Source organism: Eretmochelys imbricata, chromosome 18 (assembly GCF_965152235.1).
Source record: "Eretmochelys imbricata isolate rEreImb1 chromosome 18, rEreImb1.hap1, whole genome shotgun sequence".
NCBI lineage: Eukaryota > Metazoa > Chordata > Testudines > Cheloniidae > Eretmochelys > Eretmochelys imbricata.
The window spans coordinates 21,024,769-21,039,845 of record NC_135589.1 but is presented as its reverse complement, the minus strand read 5'-3'; the positions used below and the strand labels follow the sequence as shown (position 1 = coordinate 21,039,845).

At 44.7% G+C, this 15,077-nt stretch overlaps 1 protein-coding gene across 1 annotated transcript in view; it reads right to left on the bottom strand.

Moving 5' to 3' along the window:
- AJAP1 (adherens junctions associated protein 1) overlaps positions 1–14,507 on the bottom strand; it is a 46,737-nt gene extending 32,230 nt beyond the window's left edge. Inside the window, exon 1 of the mRNA XM_077837458.1 lies at positions 13,736–14,507. Within this exon, the coding sequence (XP_077693584.1) occupies positions 13,736–14,507 (772 nt within the window). The remainder of the gene's footprint in view (positions 1–13,735) is intronic.
- Between the last annotated feature and the right edge of the window lie 570 nt (positions 14,508–15,077).

The following is a 15,077-nucleotide window of genomic DNA, read 5'->3' as shown; positions in this document are numbered from 1 at the left end:
CCGCTGAGTCCATGTCCTGGTGGGGGAGAGCTGTACAGTGATCTCCCACCTCTGTGCAGCCAGTGGTCTGTGCTCCCCAATGCCATGCTGGAGCCTCCACATTTATTTGAGAAATAAAATTTGCAGAATTTTTCAGAATTGTAAAATATTGTGCGCAGAATTTTTATGGTGCAGAATGCCCTCAGGAGTAACTCTTTTTCCCACTTATCTAGGGCATGTTCAAGTGAACGAATTGCAACTGACTTTTGAGCAGGCCCATACTGGTCTCCTGTACGTCACATACCTCCTTTTCTCTTGTAGGTAGTGCAATGCAAAAAACACCAACCAAGCAATACCTCCCCCCAACCAGCTCCATGAATGGAAAGCTGCAGCTAAGAGATCATACATGCACAAAAACATCAAGCTCTGGTACTCTTGGTGACTGTAACTGTGTCCCCTTGCTGATGTAGTCTGTTGTACTTCACACCACAGAATCAGAGAACTGCAGACCTCAAGAGGGTATCTAGTCTAGTCCCCTGCGCTGAGACAGGACCAAGTAAACCTGGACCATCCAGGTGTTCATCTAACCTGTTCTTAAAAACCTCCAGTGATGAGGATTCCACAACCACACTTGGAAGCCTATTTCAGAGTTTAATCACCTTTAGAGTTAGCAAGTTTTTCCTCATATCTAACCTAAATCTCCCTTGCTGCAAATTAAGATGATCGCTGCTTGTCCTGTCTTCAGTGGGCATGGAGAACAATTGAGCACCATCCTCTTTTAGCAGCCCATAACATATCGAAAGAGTGTTCTCAGGTTCCCCACCAGTCTTCTTTTCTCCAGATCAAACATTCCCAGTTTTTGTAACCTTTCTTTTCAGGTCAGGTTTTCTAAACTATTTATCATTCTGGAAACTCTGCTCTGGACTCTCTCCAATTTTCCATATCTTTCTTAAAATGTGGCGCCTTGAACTGGACACAGTATTCTCATCTGTGCTGAGTGAAATGGGACAACTACCTTCTGGGTCTTCTATATGACACTCCTGTTAATATACCCCAGAAAATTAGCCGTTTTGGTGCCTGCATCACATTGTGGACTCACATTTCATTTGTGATACACCATAACCCCCAGATCCCTTTCAGCAGTACCACTGCCTAGCCAGTCATGCAGTTGATTTTTCTTTCCTAAGTGTCGTGCCTTTCCCTTGTCTTTATTGACTTTCATCTAGTTAAATTCCATGGAGTCCATGGCCATTTGCATTGTCATAGCAGATGGGTGCGGGGAGGGGGAACAGCTGAGGATGCCTGGTGTGCTGACAATGTTTAGCAGGAAGACAAAAAGGAGGGAGGACCCCCAGTGGGGAGGAACGTGGCTGGCAGGAATCTGCAGTGAGGAGGAGAATGGATGAAGGTCTGTAGCCAAAGGATGGGACAGCCTGTCTGCTCTGGCCTGTTTGAGGTCTAGACTCCTGGGTTAGGACCCAGCCAAGCCAACCTAGCCATAAGACCACTCCTGTGAGCACGGGTTGGAGGGTCAGGCCCTACCTGCCAAACCAGGGAGCAAGCACACTCTTAGCACCGGAACAAAAGTGCTCTTCCCTGCCTGGAGTGAATAGGGAGGAAAATGAGCTGGCTGACCAGTTAATAAAAGCACAGCTCATTTCTGGTTAACTTGAGCATGTAAGAAGCTATTTTAGGCCTTGGACAGAGGTTTCAATCAGCAGAGAGTACAGCCATTATAAACCTGCAAATCAATAGACTTCCCGGTGAGCACTTAAGAGAGTTTGTCTTTCTTTCCTTTTCTTCTGTCCGCTGGACTCACTGCTGCAGTATTGATGGGCTGTTCACAGGCAAACGCAAGAAGCTGGGGTAACACGCTTGTAAGGAGATGAAAAGAGTGACAGGCACTGCTGCTTGCTGAGCTACACTGTGGACTTGAAGGGCCAGACCCCAGCGGTTGCCAATTGGCATATCCCCACTGCAGTGAATGAAGCTGTGCTGATTTACATCAGACAAGGATCTGGATCTTTCCACTGGTATCATCTGGAGATGCAGTGGGGGACAGAAGTGGCAGAAATTTTCCAGGCTATTCAGCCCCAAGGAGTGAGTGAAGCTGTTCATTCAGTTGCAACAGTAGGTATTGTTTGCGGGGGGGTGGGGGGGGGAGAGATCAGTTTGTCCCTTTCCGAAGGAACACACCTAATCCCCGTGAGCGATGCGGGAGGTACAGGACCTGTTTGTTCCAGCAAGTAGGCCACAAAACCCCACATGGAGATAAAACTCTTGTGTTCAAGGTTCAATGGCTGCAACCTTATAAACAACAGCCACACAGATCTACCCCCCGCCCCGCCCCGTGCAGTGACTGCTACCCCTTTACTGTGTACCGTTGCGTTGGTCCCCACCTGCTGGAAGCTCAGCCCCACGCCCCCGAGCACAGCCTCCTCCCCCATCCACAACCTACCTTCAGGATTCAAACTCCACACCCCAGGAAATGTGACCTCTTCAAGCTTCTCCTCCTAGGCTCAGTGCTATGACCTCTCCCCCTATCTGTCAACACTTCCCCCCGCCCCCAACGTCATCTTGCTGGCAGGGCACCAGCCCTAGCTGCCTCCACCCCAACCTGTCAAAGCTGTGATCACAAACACAGTGAACAAAACAGGTCACTACGCAGCTCAGCAGAAACCTGGACACCAACCGGCTCTGCTAGCAGCAAGTTAACGTCCCAGCCATAAATCCCTTCATCCTGCCTTCTGTACTCTCAACCCTTGCAGAGCGGTGGGTGGATCAGCCTTCTTCCAGGGAAGCCAGACCAAAAGACCTGGCTTCTGCCTGGTAGTCCTGTGTGCTCTACCCCTCCTGCGGGCCTCCCTACCTTCTTCCCTTGGATCCCTGCTGATACGGGCAAGAGCTTGGGACGGAAACATCTCCTAGTTCCATCAGATGGTCCCAGCAAACCTGCTCCAGCTGAGGGAAGATGCAAGACCCAGAAAATAGGGCTGAAAAAGATCCATTAGGCCTGGTGGACTTTCCCTTTGGCCAAGGCAAGTTTGAGTATGTTTCCCAATTGGGAGAACACCCCCCTTTTCTCCTCCATGCAGGCATCCTCAAAACACCACCCAGTGTCCTCTCCAGGTCAAGGCTGAACTGCTCTGGCAAGGGCATCGTAGCAAACCCACCCTGCAGCTTCCCAGCTCCACCGGCCCTGCAGCTACATTCCACAGCCTGTGACTATTCAGCTGCGCCGAATTCTCTTCCAAAAGAAGGACTGGCTAAAGATCAGGGACTCTTGTAATTCTACAGTGGGACTCTTGGATCCCCTTAATACGCTTTGTTCCCCTCCCTCCTCACCACAGGTAACATCTCCTCCCACTGAGTCTGAAAGAGGCTGCCTGACATTATCCAGTGCAAGATGTGAAAGGGCTTAGAAATGATGACGCACCCCTCGGAAGACGAAGCTCACACTGATGAATAATCAGTCACTCCAACCTGCCACCGCTTTGTTTACGGGAGAGTGGTAGAACGTGGGTTCCACCTCTACAACGCCCAAAGCATTTGTGTGATGGGGCCTGCTCACATTCACAGCCCACGGCAGCTCACCTCAGACCTCACTGACATCTCAGAGGTGGTGGCCCAACTCTGGCCTACTTGCGTGAGTCACTGCAACCCAGCGGGGCTGGGCTTCAAATGTACTGTGCGCACCCGATGGAGAACGAGGCACCTGGCTGCAGTAAGGTGCAGCCACACCATACGTGAATGCAGTGGAGGAAATGGCACCATTGCCAGAGGAGATTGTCCTCAGGGAAACGCACCGCAGAGACCGGCAGGGCATTTCAAAAAGATGTGGAGCTACGAGTCTCGCTTGCCCCTTTCACAATGGAGTGGTGCCCCTTTGCTCTGCATTCGTGTAGTTGTGATTAGGCAGGGTGCCCCACACAGCATCCACGGAGCAGAGAATTGCAAGTATCAGTAACTCGCTATCATTGTCAAATCCACCTGCACTGTTAATACAATTTAAACCAGCCACCTCTTGAGGTAAATTTACTGTCTCCCAGTAAATTTTTCCTAACCTCATTTCTCTCACTCCTCTCTGCTGCTACTGGAACTCCCAGATCTGCAGCAGATCATGATGTCTTAGCAAAGCAGATCAAAGAGGCAGTTCTCTTCCAACTGCTCAGGGTTTTCTTTTAAACATATTTTAGCTCTAATTAATTCCTTTGAAGCCTCTGGCATGCACCATCTGATTGCTCATCCAGCACCCCCTATCCTATACCCGCTTTTTGAAGATGGGGGTCATTTCTCAGTGGGGCAGCCGACTATTTTGGTTCTTGTCTATTCATTTTAAATTCTTAGTGAACTGACCTGGGTTTCGGGGTGGAGGAGGGGGTTCTGGATTCCAGCTGACAGCCCTGGAGAGTGAAGCCCTCTAGGCAGTACCAAACAAGGTTCCCACACTAAGTGTCTCAATTGATGGAGAAAGTGCCTATGAGGGGTGATGTCCCATAAAACTCAGAGATGGACACAGGCAGACTGGACAGAGGTGGAGGATGATGCTTAGACCCAGTCAATCCTTGACCTCTTTCCCCACTCTCAAGGAAGGGTGCTAATTAGTACCAGCTGCAGTGTTCATTTGCGATGTGGACACCTGTCCATTAAGAACAGGCCTAAGACACTGACCACATTTCAAACAGCTATTCAGAGCAGCAGACTGCACAGAGAGCTATGCTGCCTTATGCCATAGAAAGCACTTACAGGTTTAATTACTTTATTCTAATCATAATAAAAAGAAAGCTTCAGAGAACTCAGTGAGCGCCAGACATGCCCAGACTACAAAAAAAATGCCCTCTTTTTCTTTTAGCCTAGCCAGTAGGAAAAGAGGATATTCAGCATTTTGCAAAAGACACCATGTTTTGCAGAGACAATCATTTCTGCCTTGTGTTAAAAGCCCCATTACAACCTTTGTGTCTGGCAGCAATATGGAATTTTAATTATTTCTTTCTTTACATGCTCTATTGTAAAATGATTATGACAGCCCCCCCAAAAGGAGGTGTACATTTTGAAAAGCATAATTGTAAACTATGCCTGGGTGAACACATGCCTGGAGTGCCACACACAGAACAAATTGGGGTTGCACACAGATAAACATACCTGATTTTATTTGCCTCAATGGGAAACCAAAAAGCCTTGCACAATTAAATCCACCACCCCCGACTAGTCTTTCTATTCACGTATATACTTTTATGTATATTAAACACACTCACTTTTCTATCTTTTTCCTACTTACCAGCAGAATATTTTCTATTCCACATGAATTTACCTTAAGAGCTGCTTTGCAGCTAGTGGCTCACAGATAAATCTTGTTTTCTGGTTTCCCTTTATTCAGTAAGGTGCGGGAGGGAGAGAATTTTTGCCTAAGGGGGTTGGTTTCTAAAGAAAAACAAACTGTACATTGAATGCAGCATTTTACCTGTTCTGCCTCCGGGAGTCCAGCCTTCCAACACAAATCTGCAGGGTCTCTAAGGTAACGGTATATGGCACCAATGACATTCAGAGGACAAGAGGCGCACCTCATTACTACTGATAAAGGATGAAGGTACTGAAGCAGAGGCTGGGAGGGGGCGCCTGGTTTGGAAAATGCGGAGAGGCACTGTATGAAGGGAATGAGCCCAGCACTCAGCAACCAGTGCAGATTCTGTATTCACAGTGCGCCCCTCACAGATTTGGACCAGAATAAAAATAAGTAAATTAAAATCTCTGGCCAGGACCCTGCAAACACTTATGTCTATGAGCAATCTCACAAACTCTCTGAGACAGGGCCCATCTTTTTGTTCTCTGTATGGGTGCCCCGCTCAATGGGCTGTTGGTCTATGGCCTGGACCCCTAAGCTCTCCCACAATATAAACAAACTTTAATACTATAACAACACTGGACTGCTCCAATGGACATCTCCAAATGCACAAGTCAGTGTTTGCAGAACTGGTGTCTACTCATGTATCAGTGGAGTCTACTTAATGCAAAGAAAATAAAGTATAATTTCCAGAGAAAAACTCTCCCTCGAAAGTATGAAAGTCTACAAATGAACAGGTCTGGGTACAGCCACTTAACCCAGGCCATATTCTTCTTTCTTCACTTGTTATATTCCCACTCAAGTAAGTTCCCACCAAGTCCTCTGGGTTTTGAAACAATGATGTATTGTTAGCTATATATAGAAGTATTAATATGCTAGGTATTTAATCAGAATTAACTATCTCAAAACTAATTTAATGCCAGGGTGCATTAGTACATGTCAGGGCTCCAGGCGTTTTCTGTTACTGCAATACAGTCATTGAATAGGAAGACTTTTTATGAACAAAGGGGAAACCAGTTACCTTTGGATTACAGGATGTATTCAATATATTGCCCCAATACTTGAATCTGGCTGAGTCAGTCAGGTGGGCTAAGGTAACTATACATCACCTTTTTGCTTCCTTGATTCCCAGAGCTATTGGGGGTTGATTTGTCCCTGAGAGGGTAGAATAGCCCAGATGCCGTTCCAAATGACTACATCAGCTGGTAACAGCCCCAGTGGGGCCTTTTTGCTATCCAAGGGTTCTTGGGATGCAGCAACACTCTGGCCCCAGACACATCTGGAGGGAAGGAGAGACGATAGAGCGCCTTTGTCGATGCTAAGGCATGCAGGGTCCCCCCTGCCAGGACAAAGCTCGGTCACTTTGTTAAGGCAATTTACGGCCCTTTTGACACCAAATGTTCCAGATGGGCTGAAATGGGAGCCAAAATCTGGTCCCCAGGGTCTTTGAGATGCAGCTCTTGTTCACTGGCAGGGCTATTGCTAATGTTCAACAAACACCTGCACTGCTTTAAAATAATAATAGTAAAATGCATGCTGGCTGATCACACTGGACACAGACCCATTAACAAAGATAGGACTGAGGAGCAGAGCGGCTCCGGGGATTAACAACCAGATGGGTGGAGCTGATGTTCTCAGATGTAGCAATTCTTAATCCCCGAGGAAATACCAAGATTGTTCCCCAAGGCCCTTATTGTTAATATACACTGAGCAGGAAAGACATCGCATAGGTGTACAGGTGCGTCTATGGGTGGTGTAGTGTCAACTGCTACATTCAGAGCATTTCTAGAGAATATTAATATTCAATAACTTCGTTTCGTCCTATCTCTCTGTACCATTCATCCCATAAAGTATAGGATCCACATTTTTCTCTCTTGCTGTGGTTAAATCTGGACTGACTCCAATGTCTGAGTATGAGCGTCTCTGTGTGCATATGCACAAGTTCGGGTGGGTGTGTGTTCGTGTGTCTGTGCGTGTGCATGACAGAAATAGAGGAAGAAAGACACATAGGTAAACAGCATTCAATCCATATGAAACAGTGTGGGATTGGAACAGAGGTTTTGTTGTAGTCCAGCTGAGTTTGATTATTTGTTTGCAGCTCTGCGGTACAATCCATGGTCTTTCACATCCACCTTCTCTATTACCAAAGCTTATTTCTCTTCATTTGAATCTTTCAGGGAGTAAACACTATAGAAATCTTTACTTTTTGGATCTGTTGTGGAAAACGGAAGTGTTCCAGCCTTGAAAGCTTTACTTTACTTATCCGTTCTGCTTATTGCAGCACTAATGTAACAAGACTGCAAGACAATGATTTGTAATGTTCACTGAACTAGACAAAAAAGTACAGACGAGTCGAATAGTCTTAATGTCTAACCATATAGTACTTCCAGGCAAAGTATAACTACTTCCATTGCCTCAGCCTCGTGTAGCAGAGAGCAGAAGAATTTGAAAAATGCATGGCCTTACATATGTATGGCATTATTTAAGACAGGATACTTTACTCACTGCTTAAAGACAGAGTTGGTTGCTGCCCTTCCATGCAGAAGTGATGGGAAATGCAGGGAGACCCCACTGCTATTGTAATGTTTCTTCCCATTTAATGCAGCTCAGCACAGCAATATTTGGTATTTCTCACACACTGTAAGAGCAAACTACTAGGGCCCGGGACGTAATTTGGTGTCCCAATGGGAAGCTGAGCAGGTGAAATCAGTAAGTACCTATATAGGGTATTTGTCTTAAAAGGGGGGGTTATATTAGATGTTGGAGCAATATTTATTTTACCTAGGTTTCCTTCCCTGAGGATGCTCCATCCCAGTTCACACCCCTTAACCATCACTGGAGTTTAGAGGAAGATCTGGCCCAGACTGTGTGTATATACATATATCCTCTTATTTATTTCATCAGTTTCCCACAATGTACTAGTTTCTATCAAACATCTACTCTCTACCAATCTCATCCCCTGCTAGAATTTTAACCTTTTGTGCCCCAGTGTATGAATCATGAACCATCTTGGGGGAGGTCTTCATTTTGTTTGTGTTTTTTTTTTTAACTTAAACAATTGCAAGCCCTTACTAGGATTTAACCTAGGGAGTGAGAAAGAGCTGAGTGGAAAGCTTCTCCCCCCCAAAAAAAGTCTCTGAGGCAGCCAGCATATGGGGAGGGGAGGGATAGCTCAGTGGTTTGCGCATTGGCCTGCTAAACCCAGGGTTGTGAGTTCAATCCTTGAGGGGGCCATTTGGGATCTGGTGCAAAAATTGGGGATTGGTCCTGCTTTGAGCAGGGGGTTGGACTAGATGACCTCCTCAGGTCCCTTCCAACCCTGGGATTCTATGATTTAATGCAGATGAAGAAAATAAAGGGATATTCAGAGTTTAGGTTTTACTCAAGTTAGGGTGGACAGCTAAGGTCAGAAAGGTCCTTTAGCCAACAAAAGTATTTTATTGTATTCACTTATTCAGTAAAAGAGGCCAATTAACGAAAACTCAAATCTTTCTGAAAACTCCTTAATGAGAGTTAAGAGCTAAAAGATAGAAGTCAGCTGGTGAGTTTCAATTCCCAGATATCTTAGAAGCACAGGCTGAGCATGAGCCTTCAGGGGATTGGGACAGGATAGGAGAATTGGGAGAGGCTGGCTTGGATCTGGAATCTCTCAGCACAGGCTATGTGGAGGCTGGGCAGGATGAAGGCCTGTTGATCTGTGCAGATCCACTAGCATTCTGTGAATCACTGTCCTGCAGAGCCCTCAGGAACAACCTAGTGACTGTCGCTTCAAGCAGCTTTACGGCCTGAGGAAGGGATACTCAGTTGGACGAGGGGCACTGGACTCGGCCCTGGGTGACTAACAACCATGGATTTAAACCCAATTATAGGGTTCGGGAGATGCACCTTGCCCTTTCATTTTTGATTCTCATTATAACAGCATCCAGCTCTCACAGCTGAGCTGGACTGCAAAGCTGAGGCTAGGAAGCTGTTCAAAGACCCACAAATGGTAAAATCCCAGCAAGAGCCACATCAGTCAGGCCGCAGCAAAACTTTGTGACTGTCAGCGCGGTAAGGGATGTTAGAGGCATCATGCTGACAAGGACAAAGCAGCTGGAGGAACATCCTTGAAAAGGTGTAAGCGAATTCCAGTACCAAAATAAAAATTACCAAGCATTGTTCCATCTTGGTCCATGCTATCTCATCCTTGAGTTTTGATTGATCTACGCTGGAGAACAAACTATGAATAGCTATGAAGATCAAAGGGTTTTCTTTCATTAGAACATGCTTACATTTGTCTCCTTATGTGCTGTATATTGTACAGCAGTTAAAGATGCCTCACACACAACTGCAGAGCCACTAGAATTCTAGGCTTACGTTTATAGAAGTGACTACTGATTTTAGGTGCCTCAGGTTTTGGGAGCCCAACTTGAGATATCTGAAAGGGGTCTAATAGTCACAAAGTGCTCAGTGTGTACCTGTGATGAGATGTGCTCCCCACACCTACCTTGAGAGAGTTGAATTAGGCCAGGTGGGCCCAATCAACCAATTAAGCTGCAAATGGGGGAGATTTAGGCTGTGTAGAGGGCGCTAATTAGTAGGAAGCTCATCTGTGAGGGAACAAGCAAGGCTCCTATCAAGCCAGGATTCTCGAGGGAAGAAGCCAGCAGTGTCTCTCCCTGAGGTAAGGGAGAAAGAAAGGGGGTAGAAACCCTGGTGCAGAGGGTCTTTGAAAGACTCCCCTGGAAGGGAAAAACACAGTGTGACCTGCCTGAAGGGCTGAGTCACGAAATGGCTGTATTACATCTCCATGAGCGGGAGGAGAGCGGCAATGATGGAAGAGAAGAAAGGAGGTGCTGAACTAGATGGAGCTAATCCCCAGAACTGCCAGAAGGAAGACCCCCCATTGGTGAGTAGAGCACCCCATGACCCTTTACGGATGGGTAAATTGCAGTACTGCGTTGTTACGTTATTTCATCAACTTAATAGACCCAGTCAGCATCTAAGCCAGAAACCAAATGCAGGAATCCTTCTAGAGGCTTGCTCCAGCTACTGTCTAATGGTGGACAACACTTCCAGACTGAACCTCCAGAGGTCAATCACCAATACAAATTTAAGACTTCGCTACAATCACTGTGGGCACTTCTGAGCCAAGCCAGGAGAGCAAACTCATTGTGGAGCGGCTCTGCTGAAGTCCGTGTACTGAACAGATCAACTCAACCAAAAGTACAATGGTGAGAAAAACAAATAAAAACACCACCTCAATATCCCAATCCTACATTCTACTGGATCTATTGAGATCATTTGTCTGTCATCCTAGTGGGCAGGACAGAAATCTGCTGAAGGCCTGTTTGTGCAGTGACAATTATCAGTGGTCATTTGATAGTTCAAGTAGAAACATATTGCAATGTTTTCCTGAATAGTGACATATATCTGTCAAATACCCTTACCAAACTGCCAGTGTTATCTTCAAACTACTCAGTAAACCTTGGGCAATTCTGAAATATCATAACATTGGTTACCTGATATAAAGACCAGAGGAGAAGGCAACAACTTAGACACAAACTACTGACCTAGGCAATGTGCCTAGATCACAGAGTGGTGTCCCAGATACAGGACCACTGACTGGCAACACAGTTAATGAATCTTGACATTACAGGGATAATAAATGATGAGTCACATTTTAGACAAAAAGCCTATGTCAGCTGTCCAGGGTGAGGAAGACTCTCCTCTGACTTACTCCCCTGATATCCCAGCAGCTCAACAATACCCTGTAACACTTTGACAGTGTTATACCATTTGTAATTAAGCCACAGCAATAAACAGGAATTTGCTCAGTGCAAGGCACCTATTTGATTTCAGACGCATGTGTACAAATGTAGTTAGCTACAGATGTAAGTATTGCTAATAACAATAGGACTTGATGACACTATCTGCTTTGAAAACAACATGCAGTTTGGGAAGTAAATCTTAGCATTCCATCAAATGTCTTAGTATGAACTGGTTAGATTTCTTGTGCTGGAGAGTGTGACTGATATTCTGTCGCTAACTGAGCCAGCTGAGGCTGACATCTCATCTGCTGTGTAGGCGGGGCTCCTTTTCACAGATATGAATAACTTCTTGAAGTTAGGAGTGACATTTTTTCTGAAGAGGGTTTATTAGAGAAATTAATCAGGATGGAGACTGCATCATGAAACCCTATAATTCTTTCTCAGATAAGCATCTGACTTGTTGGACTACTCAGCGTCCATGTAATGTGAATTAATTTGCCAAGATACATAATATTGTTCCATGGTATAACTTTAGTAATAAATAAATATAATTTGGAATAAATGGAAAACTGCTTTCCCACACAGCAAATGGTGTCGGTGGAAAATAGTATATTTTCCTAAATACTATAGTAAATGAGTGCTGCACTAAATTTGATTAGGCTTGTGGATTTATAGAGGCAATAGGCAAACTCTGTACACTCCTAGCAAATGTCTTACATAAAGATGATGGATCAGAGTTCTCATCGGCTTACCCAGTGTTCATTTTTAAACCCAAATTCCCCTCAATTTTCTGCAACATTCTTACCCGACAGAAGACCTTGCCTCTAACACAACCCCAGGCTTATTATTATTAAAATTATTTACTTGTACTGTGGTAGCATCAAGAGTCGTGGACCAGGACCCCCTTTTGCTAGGTGCTGTGTCCCAGTCCTAAGCACTAATCAATGCTCTATGCCTGTAGCCTGATCCCATTACCATCTTCCTCAGGGACACTAGGTAATCCAAAGTGCTGCCCTGATGGGTTGTTTTTATTTTTAATATCATACACTGTACATGATGCTGAGGAGAATAGGGAGCATTTGAGATCCCAGGCTAACACTTACACTGCAGTCTGATCAGAAACCAACTCTATCAGTGAGATGCTAGAAGCTCACAACCCCTGGCAGAGGCTAGATGGGAGACTCTGATGTGAGCCTGAATTATTCTGAACAAACTAGTCACAGTGAACAGTTTAATGAAGGATTTATCCCCTGACTCTAGTAAGAAATTAGAACGTGGGGTTTTTTTGTAGCTTTTTTTTTCAGATTTGCAGATTTTTTACCAATACGTTAATTAACCATAATAACTTGAGGAATGTTGTAAGTGAACACGTTTCAGCACATGAATTGCTCAATTCGACTGTTTCATTGAGTATTCAGAACTTGGTGTGTCTGATCACCTAAGTCAAATGAAGTTGTTCCTACTCCTGAGGCCAAAAAGAGCTTCTGAGATGGCCCACACACATTTATCATCAACACGCATGCATATGTATCACAACATGGATAGTTACCGCATGTTTTCTGACTGAGAACATTCTTGCAAACATGCTTACTCAACAAATGTTCGTGAAGAGCAACTGAGAAGAGTCCTGAATAGAAATGAAAGGAATCGGTAGCTCTCATTGACACAAAGGTTTGTGATTTCTTTTTAGCAGAATTCTCCCAGCTTAACTTGCACTAAAGTAACCTTTGTGTCCAGTCTGCATGAGAAAAAAGTTCTACTGTAAGGCAGAAAACAATTATGATAATGACTTCAGCAGGCGTTGCTGTATGCTTCTGTGTAATGAAAAACTGCATCTAAATCAGGGAAAGAATAGTGAAAACCAAACTCAGTTTTCTCCGCAGTCACCAAAGCTGAAACACCAACAATCTAGGTTGTTTGCATATTGTACTGTGTCAGAGTGCCACATTAATACATTGATTATTATTACACTTTTCAGGGATTGTTAAGACTTGCATGTTGCACATAGAATCTGTCTGCAGTTCAGAGCTAGCAACCACAGTGTGTATATGATTAGTGACATATTGTATGAAAGGGACTAGAAAGAAATATGTGAACAGCAAAATACTTTGTTGGACAAACACCCCAAAATCTGGATGCTTCTTGAGTTTGCAAAACCAGGCTGCAAATCTTGTTGGGCTAGTCTTTCCTGTGAGATTTCATGTTGCTGATCAAACCAAAAATACTGCTATATTCCTGGGGAACCCAAGAAGGCAGAGGAAGATTTTAAATACAGTAGAAAGAGTATACAAATGTTTTGCAAATCACAAAAAAAGTTTAGATCAAATTTCAGAAAAAAATTCAGGTCAGTTTTCATTTTATTCAAAGCTGTTCACCCACCTTTCCCTAACTGAAAATTGCTTAACTGTTTTGAAACCTGGACATTATACTATAATGTTCTCTTTAATTACTCCTTAATGATGATTGCAGCCTGGCAAAGCCAACACAATATGAAGCCTTCGTCAGACACTGCACCTTGTTTATATTGTGGCATTGTCCCGCAGTACCGTCTCCTCATTGGTGCCCATCATATAGGACACACCTCTGCCCTCGGCAATAGGTTTTTTGCTCTTACTTAGCCCAGATCAACAGTTAAAACAAATCCCTATCAACAGACAGAAAATACCTGTAGTGTCTCCCATTAACTTAGGTGGACGGGCTTCTTTTCCATTGCTCTTGTGGCTGGTGTAGGGTTCCGTTGTGCTAATCCTGCCAGGGTTGTTCTTGTGTTTGTTAAGCCCTGGCACGGGTGATGCTGTGAACCCCTTAGACCGTACAGTGGTGGAAGTGGTGGTGGTGGTGGTTGCCACAGTAGTCGTTCTGGTTTGTAAAGCGGAAGTCGTGGTGGTGCCATAATTCCCAGGGAACGTACTGGTTTCCATGGAGTCCTCTTCCCCTGTTGGGCCCCATACAATTACTTCAGGCACCGTGGTGGGCCTCCTGTCTCTGTGATCAAAATTGCTTCCTCGGAGGTGCCTTTTCCCCCTTTTCAAAGGAGTCTGCTGGTCTGTACTCTTGCTGCTCCCATCTACAACAGAAGGGGCTGGTTTTGCAGTAGCAGAGTGCTTGGACTGCATGCTTTTATAAAAGCCTGCTAACTGGTCTGTGGCTTTGTGTGGCCTTTTTGAATGATATGTTTGTATTTGCCCATGAGATCGTTCCGGATGAGAAGAAACATGGTTCCAAAAAGGGCCAGGAATCCTCAGTTGCTGTCCATTTTTAAAACTCCACAAAGGACTATGGGACAATCTATGCCAGTGAGAAGGCCTTTGCAGGAGCCTAAACCCTTGGCCTTGGGCTACAGATTCACAGATGGTGAAATCCATGGCTAGTTGAAACATGGCTATTAATATCCAAGCATGGCTTCCTACCGGGCAACCTGACCTGCGGACAGACATCGAACTGTATTAGAAAAAGAGAAAGAAAATGATTTATGTAACAGATTACAATGCAATGTTTGTGTATCTATTAGAGTAGCATGCCAGGTTTACCCGTGTTGAGAAGAAAAATCGGATAACCAGACCAGAAGAAACATAATGAAAATGACTTCTGTAGCTTCAAAAGAATAAGCCATCTGCTTTTCTACATATTAAGGGCAACATTTTCAGAACTGACCTCAAGGTGTCTTAAGTTGAACCCCCAAAACTTGGGGCATCCAAAATCAATGTCCAGTTTTGAAATTTTGGCCTAAATATTTTTTTAAGTAGGGGTATGAAACAGGAACAGTACACTGCCATGCTTTGAATGACTCAAGAATGGATTCTACTTTGAAAAGTCCTTAGCAATATGTCCAGTGTGTGTGCATTTCTGACCTCAGCATTCTTAGCTGAACTGTATATTAGCTAGATACAGTATATAACCCATAGTCATGCTCCCAAGCCTGTCTCTTTATTCGCAAACTTAAATCTAACTCGAGTGGTTAGAGGCATTTCCAGTCATGGCCGGGTTGAGAAGGAGACTCATGTTAC